The sequence below is a fragment of the Jaculus jaculus genome, chromosome 1 (genome assembly GCF_020740685.1).
Source record: "Jaculus jaculus isolate mJacJac1 chromosome 1, mJacJac1.mat.Y.cur, whole genome shotgun sequence".
In the NCBI taxonomy this organism is placed as follows: Eukaryota; Metazoa; Chordata; class Mammalia; order Rodentia; family Dipodidae; genus Jaculus; species Jaculus jaculus.
Window position 1 is genome coordinate 229,399,649 of NC_059102.1, and position 15,456 is coordinate 229,415,104.

Genomic DNA, 15,456 nt, shown 5'->3' on the forward strand with positions numbered 1-15,456 from the left:
CTAGCACTCGAGATGCTGAAGTACGAAGTTTCCTGCTTGAGATCAGTAGGCTGCTGATGGCTACAGAAGGAGTTCCAGATCAGTCTGGGCTAGAGTGAGACCCTGCCTCAAAATAAATAAATAAATAAATAAATAAATAAATAAATAAATAAATAAATAAATAAAAAAGAGTCAGGCATAATGGCACAGGCCTTGAATCCCAGCCTTGGGAGGCAGAGGTAGGAGAATTGCTGTGATTTTGAGGCCAGCCTGAGACTACATAGTGAATTCTAGGTCAGCCTGGGCTAGAGCAAGACCCTACCTCAAAATAAATAAATAAAAGGGCTACAGAGATGGCTTAGCAGTTAAGGTGCTTGCCTGCAAAGCCTAAGGACCATATTTGACCCCCCAGATCCCACATAAGCCAGATGCACAGGTGATGCATGGGTAAGGTCGTACATGTACAGAAGGTGGTGCACACATGTGGAGTTCAATTACAGTGGTTGGAGGCCCTGCTATGCCAATTCCCCCTCTCTCTCCTGCTCTCTCTCATTACAAAAAGGCCAGTCTGTTGGGCTTACCTAAAAAAAAAAAAAAAAAAAAAAAAAAAAAAAGAGTGGCATATCTAGGTCACACAGCTGGTGGCTGCAAGACCTGTGTACAGGCTTTGTGAGGTGCCTGTTGTCATAACTTATATTACATTAAGGATTAAGTCATCTGGATTCGGAATCCAGAGAGGCTGCTAGGGAGGGAACCCTTGACAGGGCAGTCAGAAATCCTGCCGATGGGGCCTAGTAAGATGGCTTAGTGGTTAAATGCACTTGCTTGCAAAGCCTGTTGGTCTAGGCTTTGATAAACCAGTACATATGTAAATCCAGATGCACAAAGTGGCATATGTATCTGGAGTTCATTTACAGAGGCAAGGGGCACTGGCAGACCCTCTCTCTCTTTCTTTCTCTCTCTCTCTCACTCACAAACAAATATTTAAAAGAAATCCTGCCAATGGGATTTATGAGCATCTCCCAACTTGAGTTGGGAGCCTCTTTCTTGCTCATCCACCATGGGCCTCACTCCAGGCAGGCCTTGGTCAAGGAATTTACAAGTCAGCAGAACTAGGAATCATAGAGCAGCCAAGGAGTCCACAGCCCAGCCCCCTCAACCTTTCGTTGGAGGTCGCCTCCACCATGGTGTTGGAGCAGTCTCTCTTCTGTGTGTGGGGTTTGGGAGTAGGAAGCAGCTGGAAGTGCTTGCTGGTCAAGCTTACATCCAGTGTTAGCTTTTAATCTCTTTTGATCTTGGACAAGGCCTCTGCATCTGAAGGGCTCTGTGTCTTGCTCCTTGTCTGCCACAGGGGAGTTCATTCCACTGAGGGATGAAATTACACCCCATCTCCTCAAATATGACAGACTTGGGGTCCAATGTGTTTTTCACAGTTAGGTCATAAAAATGCTAAGAGCGGGCTGGAGGGATAGCTTAGCAGTTAAGGCGTTTGCCTGCAAAGCCGAAGGACCCAGATTTGATTCCACAGGACCCATGTCAGCCAGATGTACAAGGGTGCACAAGTCTGGAGTTCGTTTGCAGTGGCTGGAGGCCCTGGCACACCCATTCTCTCTCCCTCTTTCTCTGTTAAATAAATAAATAAATATTTTTAAAACATGCTAAGAGTGGAGCCAGGCATGGTTGACACATGCCTTTAATCCCAGCACTCGGGAGGCAGAGGTAGGAGGATTGTCGTTAGTGTGAGACCACCCTGATACTACATAGTTAATTCCAGGTCAGCCAGGGCTAGAGCAAGGCCCTGCCTCTAACAACTAAAAAACAAACAAAAATGCTAAGAGTTCCAGGTATGGTGGACACACCTTTAATCCCAGCACTTGGGAGGCTGAGGTAGGAGGATTGCTCTGAGTTCCAGGTCAGCCTGAGCTAGAGTGAATCTTCACACAAAACAAAACTAAACTAGACAAGATAGGTACCAAGCACTGTCCTGCTCAGTTGAGACACTGACCCTTGGAGACAACCATGCCTGGAGCTGCCCAGCAGCGAGTGGCATGAAGATGGGCTACCAGCCCCACTGGGCTCCCAGCTTGCAGCAACTGAACAGCTAAGCAAGTTTGGCCTCAGCGGGGTCCCTGCAGCCCTGTCCTCCCCAGGCTGGTTGAGCCAGCCTAGGCGACATCACTGTGAACCCTGAGCCAGAGCTACAGCACCAGTTCTTGTAGGATCAGAGGTGTTTGAGCAGAGCCAGGACCCTGCTCACTGAGAACCACGCTTTGGCTTGACATGTCCCAGATGACCTCCCATAGGAGTCTTGTGGGGAACAGACATTCAGGCCTGGCCTGGAACTCTAGTTTGGTGAGGAAACTCCTTTTACAGGTGTTCTCCCCCCCCCCCCCCGAAGAAACAGGCAGTCAAACTCCATCCTTTGTGTTCTAAATGTTGCCCCACTCCACTGGCTATCTCTGCTCCCCAGCGCTCTGGCTTCGGAGGGCAAACGCTGCCCGCCGGCCCTTGCCCGCCCTGCGTCCCGCGTGGGCATGCAGGAAGCGGGAAGGGCAGCCCCATCAAGGCTGTTCTTTCTCCTGCTGCTGAGCGGAAGCGGCAGGAGCCTGTGACTAAGCGCTGCTAATTGGTGCGGGGGCTGCGGGCTGTCAGACGAGCACCACGCGGTCCAGCCAGCGCCGCGAGATCCGTGAGCAAAGCTGTCCCCTGTCCACTGTGCCTGGCCTGTCCCTGGGCCAATGGACTCCTCCCCGCCACTGGAGGGCACCTGGACCCTGACCTCAGGGTTTGTCAGCCCCTTTCCCTCTCTTCCCTCTTTCCCCTTCCCTCCTTCCCCCCTCCTCCCATCAGGATCCAGACAGTCACCTACTGCCTGGGGAGCATGGCTTCCTTATCAGTGCTCCCCGAGCTTGGCCTAAACATCACCGCGCTGCATCCGCACAGGAGCCCCGTGTGCGGGCTTGCCGTGAGCGCATGTCACAGACCACGGAGCTGCCTCAGCACTGAGACCTTGGCTCAAGATGCACAGGAGAGTCCTGAGCTATGCCTCGCGCTCTGGCTCCCAGGATGACTCTGTGGGCTTGGCGCTGTGTGTGTGTGTGTGTGTGTGTGTGTGTTTAGGGATTGTCCGCATGTGTACAAGTATGTATGTATATATGCCTGCATATGTGTGCCCATCTGTAGTGTGTGGCTAGGTGTGCCTGTGTTTGCCACATGTCTGAGTGCACACACGCAGGCATGTGTGTGTGGGGGGGCTTTGTCTCAGTTGATTTACTAAAGCATCTTGTAGACCCCCAGTCTCACTTGGGATTCCCTTACTCTGGAATTTTCCTGACTTGGACATCCAGCCCTAGCTTGGAGGGTGTGACCTTCAGGGTCTGGGAGAGCCCTGCACCCTACTGGTGGTGGACTTCAGCTTTGGGCTTTCAGGAGGGTAGTGTGCCCTGTGTTACATGGGTGAAAATTAGGGTGCTCAGTGGGTGTGTGGGATGTGCCCTGTGGCAGCCTCAGGCCCAGAGGTCCCATCTCAGAGGCACTGGTAGAACCTCAGCCAGAGCAGGCAGGCTAGGCTGGGGAGTAGGGAGCCATGCTGCCTCCGGGTAGCTGGCCATGCTGTGCGGTGTGGGCACTGACGGCTGAGGACAGAGCGCTGTGTCAGCGTGAGGGGACTGAGACACAGCTCCTCAGTGTCATCCTTAGCAGTCCCGGGAGTTCCTCTAGACTTTTAGGGACCCCAAACTCAGGCTAAACCCAGGATTTGTGGAATTTCAGGAAGAGTAGGCAGGTATGAAGCAGAATTTAAGATTTTATCAAAGAGCTGGAGAGATGGCTAAGCGGTTAAAGGCACTTTTGTGCAAAGCCTGCTGACCTGGGTTTGATTCCCCAGCACCCATGTAAAGCTAGACAAAGTGGCACAAAGTATCTGGATTTCATATACAGTGTAGGAGGCTCCTCCTCTTCTCTTTCACCCAACTCTCTTTTGCAAATAAATAAATGAATGTTTTATTTATTTGTTCATTTGCAAAGAAAGAACATGAATGGCTCTGCCAGGGCCTCAGTCACTACAAATGAACTCTAGATGAATGTGCCACTTTATGCGCTTGGCTTTACGTGGATATTAGGGAATTGAACCCAGGTTTTTAGGCTTTGCAGGCAAGCATCTTAACTGCTGAGCCATCTCTCCAGGCCCCCACAAAATATTTTTAAAAAAGATTCGAGTCTGGCATGGTGGCACATGCCTTTAATCCTATTACTCTGGAGGCAGAGGTAGGAGTATTGCTGTGAGTTCAAGGCCATCCTGGGTCTGCAGAGTGAGTTTCAGGTTAGTCTGAGCTGGTGTGAGATCCTGCCTCAAAAAGTCAAATAAATCAGGTGTGGTGACACACGCTTTTGATCACAGCACTCGGGAGGCAGAGATAGGAGGACTGCCATGAGTTCAAGGCCGCTCTGAGACTACATAGTGAATTCCAGGTCAGCCTGGGCTACAGTGAGATCCTACTTCGAAACTCGTCCCCAAAAAATCAAACAAAAAGATTTTATTAAAGATGGTATAAAAGGTGCTCAGAAAGAGAATAAAAGTCTGCCCAAGATCATGGGTGTGGGTTTCTCTAAGAGAGTTTCAAGTTAAGTGCCCTCCTGATGGTGACTGTATATAGGATTTTTGAAGCCTTTTAAAATTCTGTTGTCCAATGGGTCTTTAGAGGATCTTTCCCTCCCCTATCTCAGTTCCTATCTTCAACAATTGAGATTACAGGGTGGCTTAATAGGTGCCACAAACTGATGAGATAAAACCAGGTGCCGCTAAGTTTGCACAAAGGATTTAGGCATAACTTTTACCACAAAAGTTTTTCAGTAAGATTCTTGGACAACTGTGAGTTTGTAGTTGTAGCTTGTAGAAATGCCTTAAGCAGTTGTCAATTGTGTTGGAATTTTTGTTTTTCTTTTTAGTTTTTCAAGGTAGGGTCTTGCTCTAGCCTAGGCTGACCCAGAATTCACTATGTAGTCTCAGGCTGGCCTCGAACTCACAGTGATCCCCCTACCTCAGCCTCCTGAGTACTGGAATTAAAGGTGTGCTCCACCATGCTCAGCTGTGGAATTTTTGCTTTTCTGCTGGTGAGAGGTTTCAATCAGACTCTTGGGTAAAGGAGACTCCTTCCTTTTCTCATGTCTCCCAAATTTCCTTCTCTCTCTCTCTTTTTAATGAGAGAGAGAGAATTGGCATGCCAGGACCTCAGTCACTGAAATTGAACTCCAGATGCTTGCGCCACCTAGTGGGTATGTGTGACCTTGCACTTGCCTCACCTTTGTGAGTCTGGCTTATGTGGGATCTGGAGAGTCAAACATGGGTCCTTAAGCTCCACAGGCAAGGACCTTAGCCACTAAGTCATCTCCCTAGCCCTCCTTGTCTTTTTTTTTGTTGTTATTGTTAAATTACTTTTATTCTATTTATTTGAGAGAGAAAGAGGTAGAGAGAGAGAGAATGGGCACGCAAGGTCTCCAGGCTCTGCAAATGAACACCAGACACATGCACCCCCTTGTGCATCTGGCCAATGTGGGTCCTGGGGAATCAAACCTGGGTCCTTTGGTTTTGCAGGCAAACTCCTTAACTGCTAAGCCATCCCTGCAGCCCATCTTTTACTATCTTGCCTCAGCTGGAATCTGAAATTGTTGGGTTATGTCATGAACCTAAGCCCCTTAGGGCAATTCTGTAGACGGGGCATCCCGAGAACAGCCTTGGGGTTGGGAAGGCATACATACTTTTCTCTTTTTACATACTTAAAAGGCATAGAGGAGCCTCTTCCCTTGCTCTGAGCCTGTGAATGTAGGTAAGTGGTGGTTTCACCTTCAGGGATATCTGCTTCAGCAACCAGGATGAGAGTTAAGGACTGAGCCTGAGGACACCCCAGCCAGCTTTTACCCAGTGCCACCTCCTCAGTGAGGGTCACAGCATTAACCCTGACCCTGACTGCTGAAGGCCTTGAGGGCTGCTCCTTCTAGTCCCCGAGGCAATCCTTGGAGGGCCTTCAGTTGAGAGCACCATGAAGACTGTAGCCCTTCTGTGGAAGAGAGGGGCGTCCTGGTTTGAGGTTGGCCTACACACTTCCACTGTCTTCCCGAGGCTGAGCCTGAACTCAAGAGTTTCCAGCCAGTGCTGCTTAGAGGTTCCATTTTGTGAAAATCCAACTTATTTGATGGAATAAAGCCTAAACTTAAAGGGTTTCCTGATGGAATGCAATCACTTAGGTGTTTTGCCAAGGTAAGCCTGGAAGGTATAGACTGCCATAGCTGTGGTCCAAGGGAGTCAGAGTACATGCCAAGGTAAAAGCAGAATGTGGCAGCGTTGTCCATATGGTTCTGGTTTTGGAGGCTTAAAAGATGCAAATTTGAGGGTTTAATGGAATCTTTCTTTAAATCATTAAAAATTATTTATTTATTTATTTGAAAGAGGAAGAGATAGGTAGGTAGGTAGATAGATACACATAGAGGAAGAGAGAAAGATTGGGTATGCCATGGCCTACAGCTGCTTGAAAAAAACTCCAGACACATGCGCCACCTTGTGCATCTGGCTTATGTGGGTCCTGGGGAATCAAACCTTGGCCCTTTAGCTTTGCAGGCAAGCACCTTAACTCCTAAGCCATCCTCCTACCTCTTTCTCCCAAGTGCTGGGGTTAAAGACATGTGCCATCACGCGTCACTCATTTTTTGAGGCAGGGTCCTAATGCATACTGATCTAGAACTCATTCTGTAGCTCAGGCTGGCCTGTAATGCATGGTGATTCTCTTCCTTCAGCCTACTAATGAAGGAGGATAGGAGAGAGGTAGCTTCTTTTAGACAGTTTCAGTTAGAGATTGAGGCCCAGAGAGAACCAGGAGATGCCACCCACAAGACACCTTACCCTGACACAAGTGGAACTCTTGGTAGAAATGGAACTTGTGTCTGATCAAGACTGATCTATAGCACCCCCCCCCACACACACACCGTCAGCAGTGTAGCACACTACCTGGATAGATGGCCAAAATGGGTTGGCTCTGGGATCTGCCCTCCAAATCTACAAACCAAACCCCCTTGCCTATAAAGGATGCTGTCTTCTTCCTATCTCTAGCTCTGCCTGCTCCACTCAACTCTGTTCTGCTTTTCTGCCTCTGTTTGACATGGCCTGCCTCATTTTGCTAGCCACATGGACACATATGAGTCTAACTTCCTCCTCACCTAGTCTGGCTGAGTGTGGGGTGGGGGAAGAGCATAAAACTTTTTCCTGGGCTGAAGAGATGGCTTATGGTTAAAGTGCTTGCCTACAAAGCTAAAGGACTCAGGTTTGATTCCCCAGCAGCCATGTAAAGACAGATGCACAAGGTGACAAATGTGTCTGGAGCTCATCTGCAATGTCTGGAGGCCCTAGCATGCCCATTTTCTATCCATCTGCTTCTCCCTACCCCTCTCAAAATAAATAAATAAATAATAAATAAATAAATAAATAAATAAATAAATAAATAAATAAATAAATAAAAGAATCTGTTTCTTGGTCTAGAAGAATTCTTCTGTTTGCCTTTGCTTTATAGTATGGAGTAACTTCTCCCTTTAATTGTATGTATAATTTTCCTCTGGTCTCTGATCTTACCATGTGCATATTTGCCTTACACTCCAGATCTATCATGTGGGTGGTTTTGTTAACTCTGGGCCAGCTGCGTAGTTTCTTTAAACTCAGGGTAACCACGAGTGCAACTCTCTTCATTATTCATTTATCCTCTGAATTTCTTGACCTCTGCTTTGATATTTTCCCTTTTATTATTCCTTGGGCCTCACCGTTTGTCCTCTTAACTTCCCTCTACAGCAAAGCACATATGGGCAGATGGCATGTGTGTTCTTTCTAAGTCTCCCTACATCGCAGGTCCATCCTCCACGTGCTTCCCGCCCTACCTCAGCCTTTCCTTGAAAGCCTCAGTTTAACTCCCCTCCACATACCTGCAGCTGTACTCCAGTTTTTTTTTCCAAAACCTCAATTTCTCTTAAATGAACTTTATAAACTATGCACTGTTTCCACACGAGAGCGCATTTCCTGCTTCCCACATGTTTATGACTCTGCTCTAGTTTTCCTACCTACATCCCAGTCTCCCTTAAATAAATCCCACTATTTGTGATTTATCCCAAATAAACTTAATAATTCATAACATCCTTCTTGAGTCCATCTTTATTAATTCTTTATTAAAGGTAGGTCAGAAACCAAAACTTGGGGTTCATAAATTCTGGGGGTCCCCTTGTGAAACCCAAAATCTTGTATAACTAAATGCTGGGACTTCAGCTATGAGCAACCATGAGCCACTGGATTGGTCATGGAGTCTGGTGTCACAGTTGCAGAGAGCCACTGAGGCCAGGCAGTGTGTGTCAGGGTCAGAATCCCTGACAGGAGGCCTTGAGAGGCCGCTGCAGAAGCTACGGAGACTCCAGTGCGTTGCCAGCACCAGAACCACAGGACGTCTGCCAAGGAAAGCGGCAGGCTTGAAGCGCAGCTGCCCAACAGAGAGTGTAAAAGTTCCACAGGCAGCAGAGTTGGGGTGCAGCCACCCAAGTCTTTTGGAGCCTGGATGATCCCACCATGAGCCCCAGATGCTGAACACAGAGCTGTAGAATTGGCCCTGTCAGGTTTTGATCTTACACTGGTCTGATCTATACTTGCTAAGGCCCCCATTACTACATTTTTTTCTTTCAAGGCAGGGTCTCACTCTAGCCCAGAATGACCTGGACTTCACTCTTTAGTCCTAGGATCTGGCCTCCAACTCATGATGATCCTCCTACCCCTGCCTTCCAAGTAGTAGAATTAAAGGCATGCACCACCACAGCTAGCCATTCCTCCTTTTTTGATTGGAAGTGTTTACTTTGTGCTGTCCTACGTTGAGAACATGTGACTTGTTTTTAATCATGACTTTCTTTTCAGCAGACAGGCATTAGCCCCTGGGGACAGAGTCAGACTATCACAATAAGCAGCAGGCTGGCCGTGCTGACAGTGGCCAAGGGAGCTGTGTCCTGAGCAGCCAGCTTTGCTTCTCTGACTATCTCTTTCCTGGAAGAGGTAGGCACTCCACTCAGGACAGAAAAAGTGCTGGGTTCAGTCATCCTCAGGTGGCCCAGTCATGAGGTCTCAAGTGTGTGAGAGCCCACACGGCCCGGCCTCATCTTATCCTCAGGAGCCAGGAAAGGTGAAGCAGCCAGACCCCCATGGGGTGGGGGTGGGAGTGGGGGCTCCCAAATCTTCTCACCACAGCAGAGCCTTGTGGACAACGTCTCCCCTCTGCCAGCTGGAGTTGGAGGACACAGGCACCCAGCAGAGAATGGCCCCAGCAAAAGCACATGGGCACATCCTCAGTGTCACTCAAGAGGGAGCTCCCATGGAAACCTCCCTGAGCCCTGACAGAAAGCTTTGGGATTGCAGCCCAGGGGATGGAGCAGGGTTTAGGGGGCAGAAGGGCTGCGTGGTCTTCCTCAAGTCCCAGGAAGAAGGGCTTTGGAATGCATAGGCCCAGGCTGGAGCTGAGACAGGATCTGAACAGCAGGCAACATGAGTTTTTAATGTCAGGCCAGGGGAGCAGAAGAGCAGGTTGGGAGTGCAGACGCTCTGGAGCAGGCTGGGCTCCTCAGTCCATGGTCCAGGGGAAGCAGAGGCCAGAGTCGCCCATCTGGGCCTTGTAGACGACATTGAACTTCTCGTCCTGCTCAGGAGTGAAGTGCTCCTTCCAGTTCCCCACCACACCTGGGGAATGTGCACAGATGGCAGGATTTAGACCTGGGAGGAGGGGCCTCAGGTGACACTGAACCCAAGGGTTTCCCATGTGAGGGAGCGCAATGCCAAAGAAAGCACAGCCAGACAGGAGTGGAGGAGGATTACCGCTGCCGCAGGCAAGCAGGGCATGGGGTCATCCCCAGATAATGCTTTTATGTTTTTATTTATTTTCAGGGATAGAGAAAGAGAGAAAGAAAGAGAACGAGGGCATCGGCATGCCAGGGGCCTCCAGCTGCTGCAAATGAACTCCGGAGGCATGTGTCACTTTGAGCATCTGGCTTCCCCCCCCTCTCCCCCCCACCGAGGTAGGGTCTCATCTGGCTCAGGCTGACCTGGAATTCACTATGTAGTCTCAGGGTGGCCTTGAACTCATGGTGATCCTCCTACCTCTGCCTCCTGAGTGCTAGGATTAAAGGTGTGCACCACCACGCCTGGCGTGAGCATCTGGCTTTTTGTGGGCACTGGGGAACTGAACTTGGGTCTTTATGCTTTGCAGGCAAACGCCTTAACCACTGAGCTATCTTTCCAGCCCGCTAGTACTCTTGTCAGAACAGAGGGGGTGTAGTGGTTTGATTCAGGTGTCCCCCATAAACGTAGGCATTCTGAATGCTAGGTTCGCAGCTGATGGCAATTGGAAATTAAAGCCTCCTGGAGGCAGTGTATTGTTGGGGGCGGGCTTATGTGTGTTATAGCCATTTTCTCCATGCCAGTGTTTGGCACACTGTCCTGTTGTTATGGTCTACCTTATGTGGGCCAGGGGGTGATGTCCACCCTCTGCTTATGACGTCATTTTCCCTGCCATTGTGGAGCTTCCCCTCGAGCCTGTAAGCCAAAATAAACCTCTTTTTCCCACAAGCTGCTCTTGGTTGAGTGATTTCTACCAGCAATGTGGACCTGACTGCAACAAGGAGCATGAGATTTTATTTAGGAATACATAGAGGGGCAGGACATTTTTTAAGCATGCTCAGTTGAGGTTATAATTTTTATTTTTTGTTGTGTTTTTGAGGCAGTGTGTCACTGAAGCTCAGGTTGACCTGGGACTCACTCTATGCTCCAGGTTGGCCTCAAAGTTGTGGGAATCCTCTTACCTCAGTCTCCCAAGTGTTAGGATTATAGGTATGAGCCACCTTATCTTAGGTCATAATTAAAAAAAAAAAAAGATAGTAGATACAATTTTTTTGCATATGCTTAGCTCAGAATCATGGAGCATGTATGTAAAAAATGATAAATAAAAATCTCTGGGCATAGCCGGGCGTGGTGGCGCACGCCTTTAATCCCAGCACTCGGGATTCAGAGGTAGGAGGATCACCGTGAGTTCGAGGCCACCCTGAGACTACATAGTGAATTCCAGGTCAGCCTGGACTACAGTGAAACTCTACTTTGAAAAAAAAAAAAACAACAACAAAACAAACTCTGGGCATGTTCGGTTTGTACAATAAATTTTGAGCTGAAAATAAAGGAAAGTATATTTTGAAGGGGAATGCCTTGCTTAGTCACCAACAATAGAAACATCATAGCCAATGTCAGTGGTTACTGGGAAAATCTCCGACCACGGTTCCTCCATGGCCACCCAGTAAACTGTGTCCTGCAGACGGTGGTGTGTGCCTCCTCCCTGGTACCTGGGAACGTGGCTTTACTTAAAGATTAACAGTGAAGTGGTCACGAGGGTAGCGAGTGACCAGTGACTGAAGAGAGGATGGGGGCAGAGCCTGGAGCGATGCAGCCACAGGTCACAGGACACTGGAGACTGGGTTTCATCAGGGACCGTGACAAGACAGAGATGTCCAGCTAAACACAGCCCTACACTGTGACCAAACACCCCACAGACACTTAGGGAAGTAAAGACTCTCTCTGTTCACAGCCTGATGTTTGGCGCTCAGCTGACTGTGCAGCCCAGGCTGGCCTCAAGCTTGTGCTTCTCCAGCCTTAACCTCGCCTGTGATCCACCACGCCTAACGGCCGTGCTGGTTTCTAAGTCACATGTGCCAGGGCGGCTCTGGGGCCTACCACCCTTCAGGATGGGGAAAGGACACACCAAGCTCCTCAGAATTGGGGGACATGGGGGTGGGGAGGCCGACATGGCAGTGCCGGGGCCCGCTCCCCACAGTACTGGAAGGTCAGTTTCTTTGGCAGTGTTTTAGATGAGACAGAATTGAGGCACCCACTTATCAGGGGCTGGACAGTCCGGCTTAGGGTTTCTGGGGTGAAAGGTGTGAGACAGAGCTGTAGTCTGGGGGAGATGGGAGCCCCTCGTGATGGCAGCCACCAGAGGACAGTGTCACAGCGCCTGCACTGTGTGCTGAGCTCTGCTGGATTTGCTCTGTGGCACGATTCTCTGTGGTAGGCCTCGTGCTGCTGGGACCAGGGAAGGCCGCAGAGGAGAGTGCGAGGAGAGCTGACGGGGCAGGCTTGGGGGCTGCCGTGGGGCACAAGAGGAAGAAGGCCGACAGGCCCCAGGATGGGTCCTGGCAAGAGGGGCTGATCTGAACGGAGGCTGGGAGGGCGGCTGGTACCTTTCCGCAGGAACTTGCCCCGGCTCTGGTCCATGATGTCCTTGGGCAGCAGGCTGTAGTTGACCATGCTGCTCTGGCTCATGAAGGAGAAAGTGCAGTGCTTCAGAATGACCGCCTCTTCTTGTGGCCCCAGCGAATGCCCCAGGAACTCACCGAGCTTCCGGATGGTGGCCCGAGGTTCCTGGACCCAGAAACACCAACAGACAAAGATCCATATTTGCAATAGATCTTTAAGGACCTTAAAATTATACAAGTAATGTGGGCTGGAGAGATTACCTAGTGGGTAAGGCGCTTGCCTTTGAAACCTAAAGACCCAGGTTCAATTCCTCAGTGTCCACGTAAGCCAGATCTACAAGGTTCACTTGTGTCTGGTTTGTTTGCACTGGCTAGAGGCTCTGGTGTGTCCATTCTCTCTCTGCTTATTTCTCTCTCTCTCAAGTAAATTAATAAAAATCTGCATAACAATTTAGTACAACTAACTAGAAATGTGAACCATTGTGCTCAGATCAACATGGTCTGCTACAGCAGGAAATTGAAAACTGTGTAGGTGTCCAACCATGAAGGGAACACTTTATTTGTGTGTTAGTTTGAATGTACATGTGCCACATGGCAGAGGTGTTTTGATTAGTCTTTGGGCGGTGGAGCCTGTGGTAGGAGGTGTGGAGGTGAATCTGGAGTCCAGCCTATGGTGTGCTCAGAGCCAGCTGAGCTCTGTGCCTTCTCTCTGTGGTGGACGTGATGACGTCAGCCAGCTTCAGCCACCATGAAGGAGCCTCCCCTCCAAACTGTAAGCCTGAGATTAACCTTTTCCTCCCATAAACTAGTTCTCCTCGGGTGTTTGTCCCAGCAATGGGAAGGTAACTACAGCAGTTTTTGTTGTTGTTGTTGTTGTTGTTGTTTGTTTGTTTTGGTTTTGACTTTTTGAGGGAGGGTCTCACTCTAGCCCAGGCTGACCTGGAATTCACTATGTGGTCTCAGGGTGGCCTCGAACTCCTGGTGATCCTCCTACCTCTGCCTCCCAAGTGCTGGGATTAAAAGCATATGCCATCATGCCTGGCTTTAATTTTTTTTTTTTTTGGGGGGTAGTGCCTCACTCTAGCCCAGGCTGACCTGCCAAGTCACTCTGTACCCCTGGCTGGCCTTGAACTCATGATGGTCCTCCTCTGCTATTCACTTTCTAGGGTACTGAGATTACAGGCATGAGCTATCAAATGTGGCTGGGAATTTATATAAGCTATGTCTATACCACAGAATATCATGCAACCATTAAGAATACATGAGAAAGAGGTTAGATAGATGGCTCAGTGGCTAAAGGTACTTACTTGTAAACTCTTACAGCCTGGATTAGATTCCCCAGTACTCACATAAAACCGGATGCATATGTGGTACATGCATCTAAAGCTCGTTTGCAGTTTCAAGAGGCTCTGACATACCTACTTTCTCTCTCTCTCACACACACATAGTCTGTCTATTTCTCTCTGCTTGCAAATTAATTAATTAATTAAAACTTTTTTTTGAGGTAGGATCACCCTCCAGTCCAGGCTGATCTGGAATTCACTATGTAGTCTTAGCCTGGCCTCAAACTCATAGTGATCCTCCTATCTCTGACTCCCGACTCCCAAGTGCTGGGATTAAAGGCGTGAGCCATCAACACCTAGCTTAATAAAAACTTTTTTTTTTTTTTTTTTAGGTAGGGTTTTACTCTAGCTCATGTTGACCTGGAATTCCCTCTGTAGTCTCAGGATGGATGGCCTTGAACTCACGGCGGTCCTCCTACCTCTGCCTCCTGAGTGCTGGGATTAAAAGCATGTGCCACCACACCTGGCTAATAAAAACATTTTTGAAAGAACAATTGAGACATCATATACATTGAAATATGAAAAGTCTATGTTGTATGTTCAATGTGAGCTTCATTTTATAAAAGTAGAGAGAACCTAAAAGCTATACAGTAGATATGTAAGTACAGGGGCAGAACAGTGGGACTGGAATGATCTAAGTAGGGTCAGGGGACGGGATATTGGAGAGAGGAGATGGAAGAAATGAGGGGCTGTGAGGAGGGTTAATTAAAGTTAAAGATGCTGGGCTGGAGAGATTGCTTAGTGGTTAAGGTGGTTGGCTGTGAAGCCTAAGGATCCAGTATCCACAAAAACTAGATGCACAAGGTGGTGCATATGTCTGGAGTTTGTTTTCAGTGGCTAGAGGCCCTGGCATGCCCATTTTCTTTTCTCTCTTTCTCAGTAAGCATGCCTTTAATCCCAGCACTCAGGAAGCAGAGGGTAGATAGGTAGTGGTAGTGGATGGTTGATGGAGAGGTGGATTTGCTGAATGGTGGATGGTGAGCAGATGGGTGAATTTCTTTTCTTTCTCCCCTCCCTCCCTCCCTCCCTCCCTCCCTCCCTCCCTCCCTCCCTCCCTCCCTCCCTCCCTCCCTCCCTCCCTCCCTCTCCTTCCTTCCTTCCTTCCTTCCTTCCTTCCTTCCTTCCTTCCTTCCTTCCTTCCTTTCTTTCTTTCTTTCTTTCTTTCTTTCTTTCTTTCTTTCTTTCTTTCTTTCTTTCTTTGGACTCATACTCATGGCAATCCTGCTATCTCTGCCTCCCAAGTGCTAGGATTAAAGGTATACACCTGGTCTTTTTTTTTTGTTTTGTTTTTTTAAACAGGGCCTCACTATGTAGCCCTGGCTGGTTGGAACTATGTAGCCCTGGATGATTTTGAACACAGGGGTCATCCTGCTTCTGCCTTACAAGCCCTGAAATTACAGGAATGCACCACCATGTTTGGCCACATGAGGGAAGTGATGGATGAATACAGAAATATGTAGATGAAAGCCGATGGGTGAGGGTTAATGGTATGCAGGTAAATGACCAGTTACCTTAAGTACCAAAAAGATGATGGGGCAGAAGTCACAGCACAACAGTGAATGGGCCCCAAGGTCCCAGGATCTATAGGACCAACCTTTCTTTTTTACCTCCTTTCTTTCTTCCTTCCTTTCTTTTTCACTTTGTTTAGTTCTTTGACATAGGGTCTTGCCCAGGCTGACCTGGAATTCACTATATACTCTTAGGCCTTGAAATCACATTGATCCTCCTACCTCAGCCACCTGAGTGCTGGGATTAACAGCATGCTACAGGGCCAGCCTCTCTTGAAGCTTGAAGCTACCATACAGTTATGGATAGTGGTACTCTTCTAGCA

At 48.7% G+C, this 15,456-nt stretch overlaps 1 protein-coding gene across 1 annotated transcript in view; it reads right to left on the bottom strand.

Annotated features, from left to right (window-relative positions):
* Positions 1-8,803: 8,803 nt before the first annotated feature.
* Positions 8,804-15,456, bottom strand: part of LOC123453761 (sulfotransferase 2B1-like) — a 31,811-nt gene continuing 25,158 nt past the window's right edge. Inside the window, exons 6-7 of the mRNA XM_045131748.1 lie at positions 12,268-12,448; positions 8,804-9,724 (exon numbers count right to left, since the gene is read on the bottom strand). Coding sequence (XP_044987683.1) covers positions 9,609-9,724; positions 12,268-12,448 — 297 coding nt within the window. The 3' untranslated portion in view covers positions 8,804-9,608. The remainder of the gene's footprint in view (positions 9,725-12,267; positions 12,449-15,456) is intronic.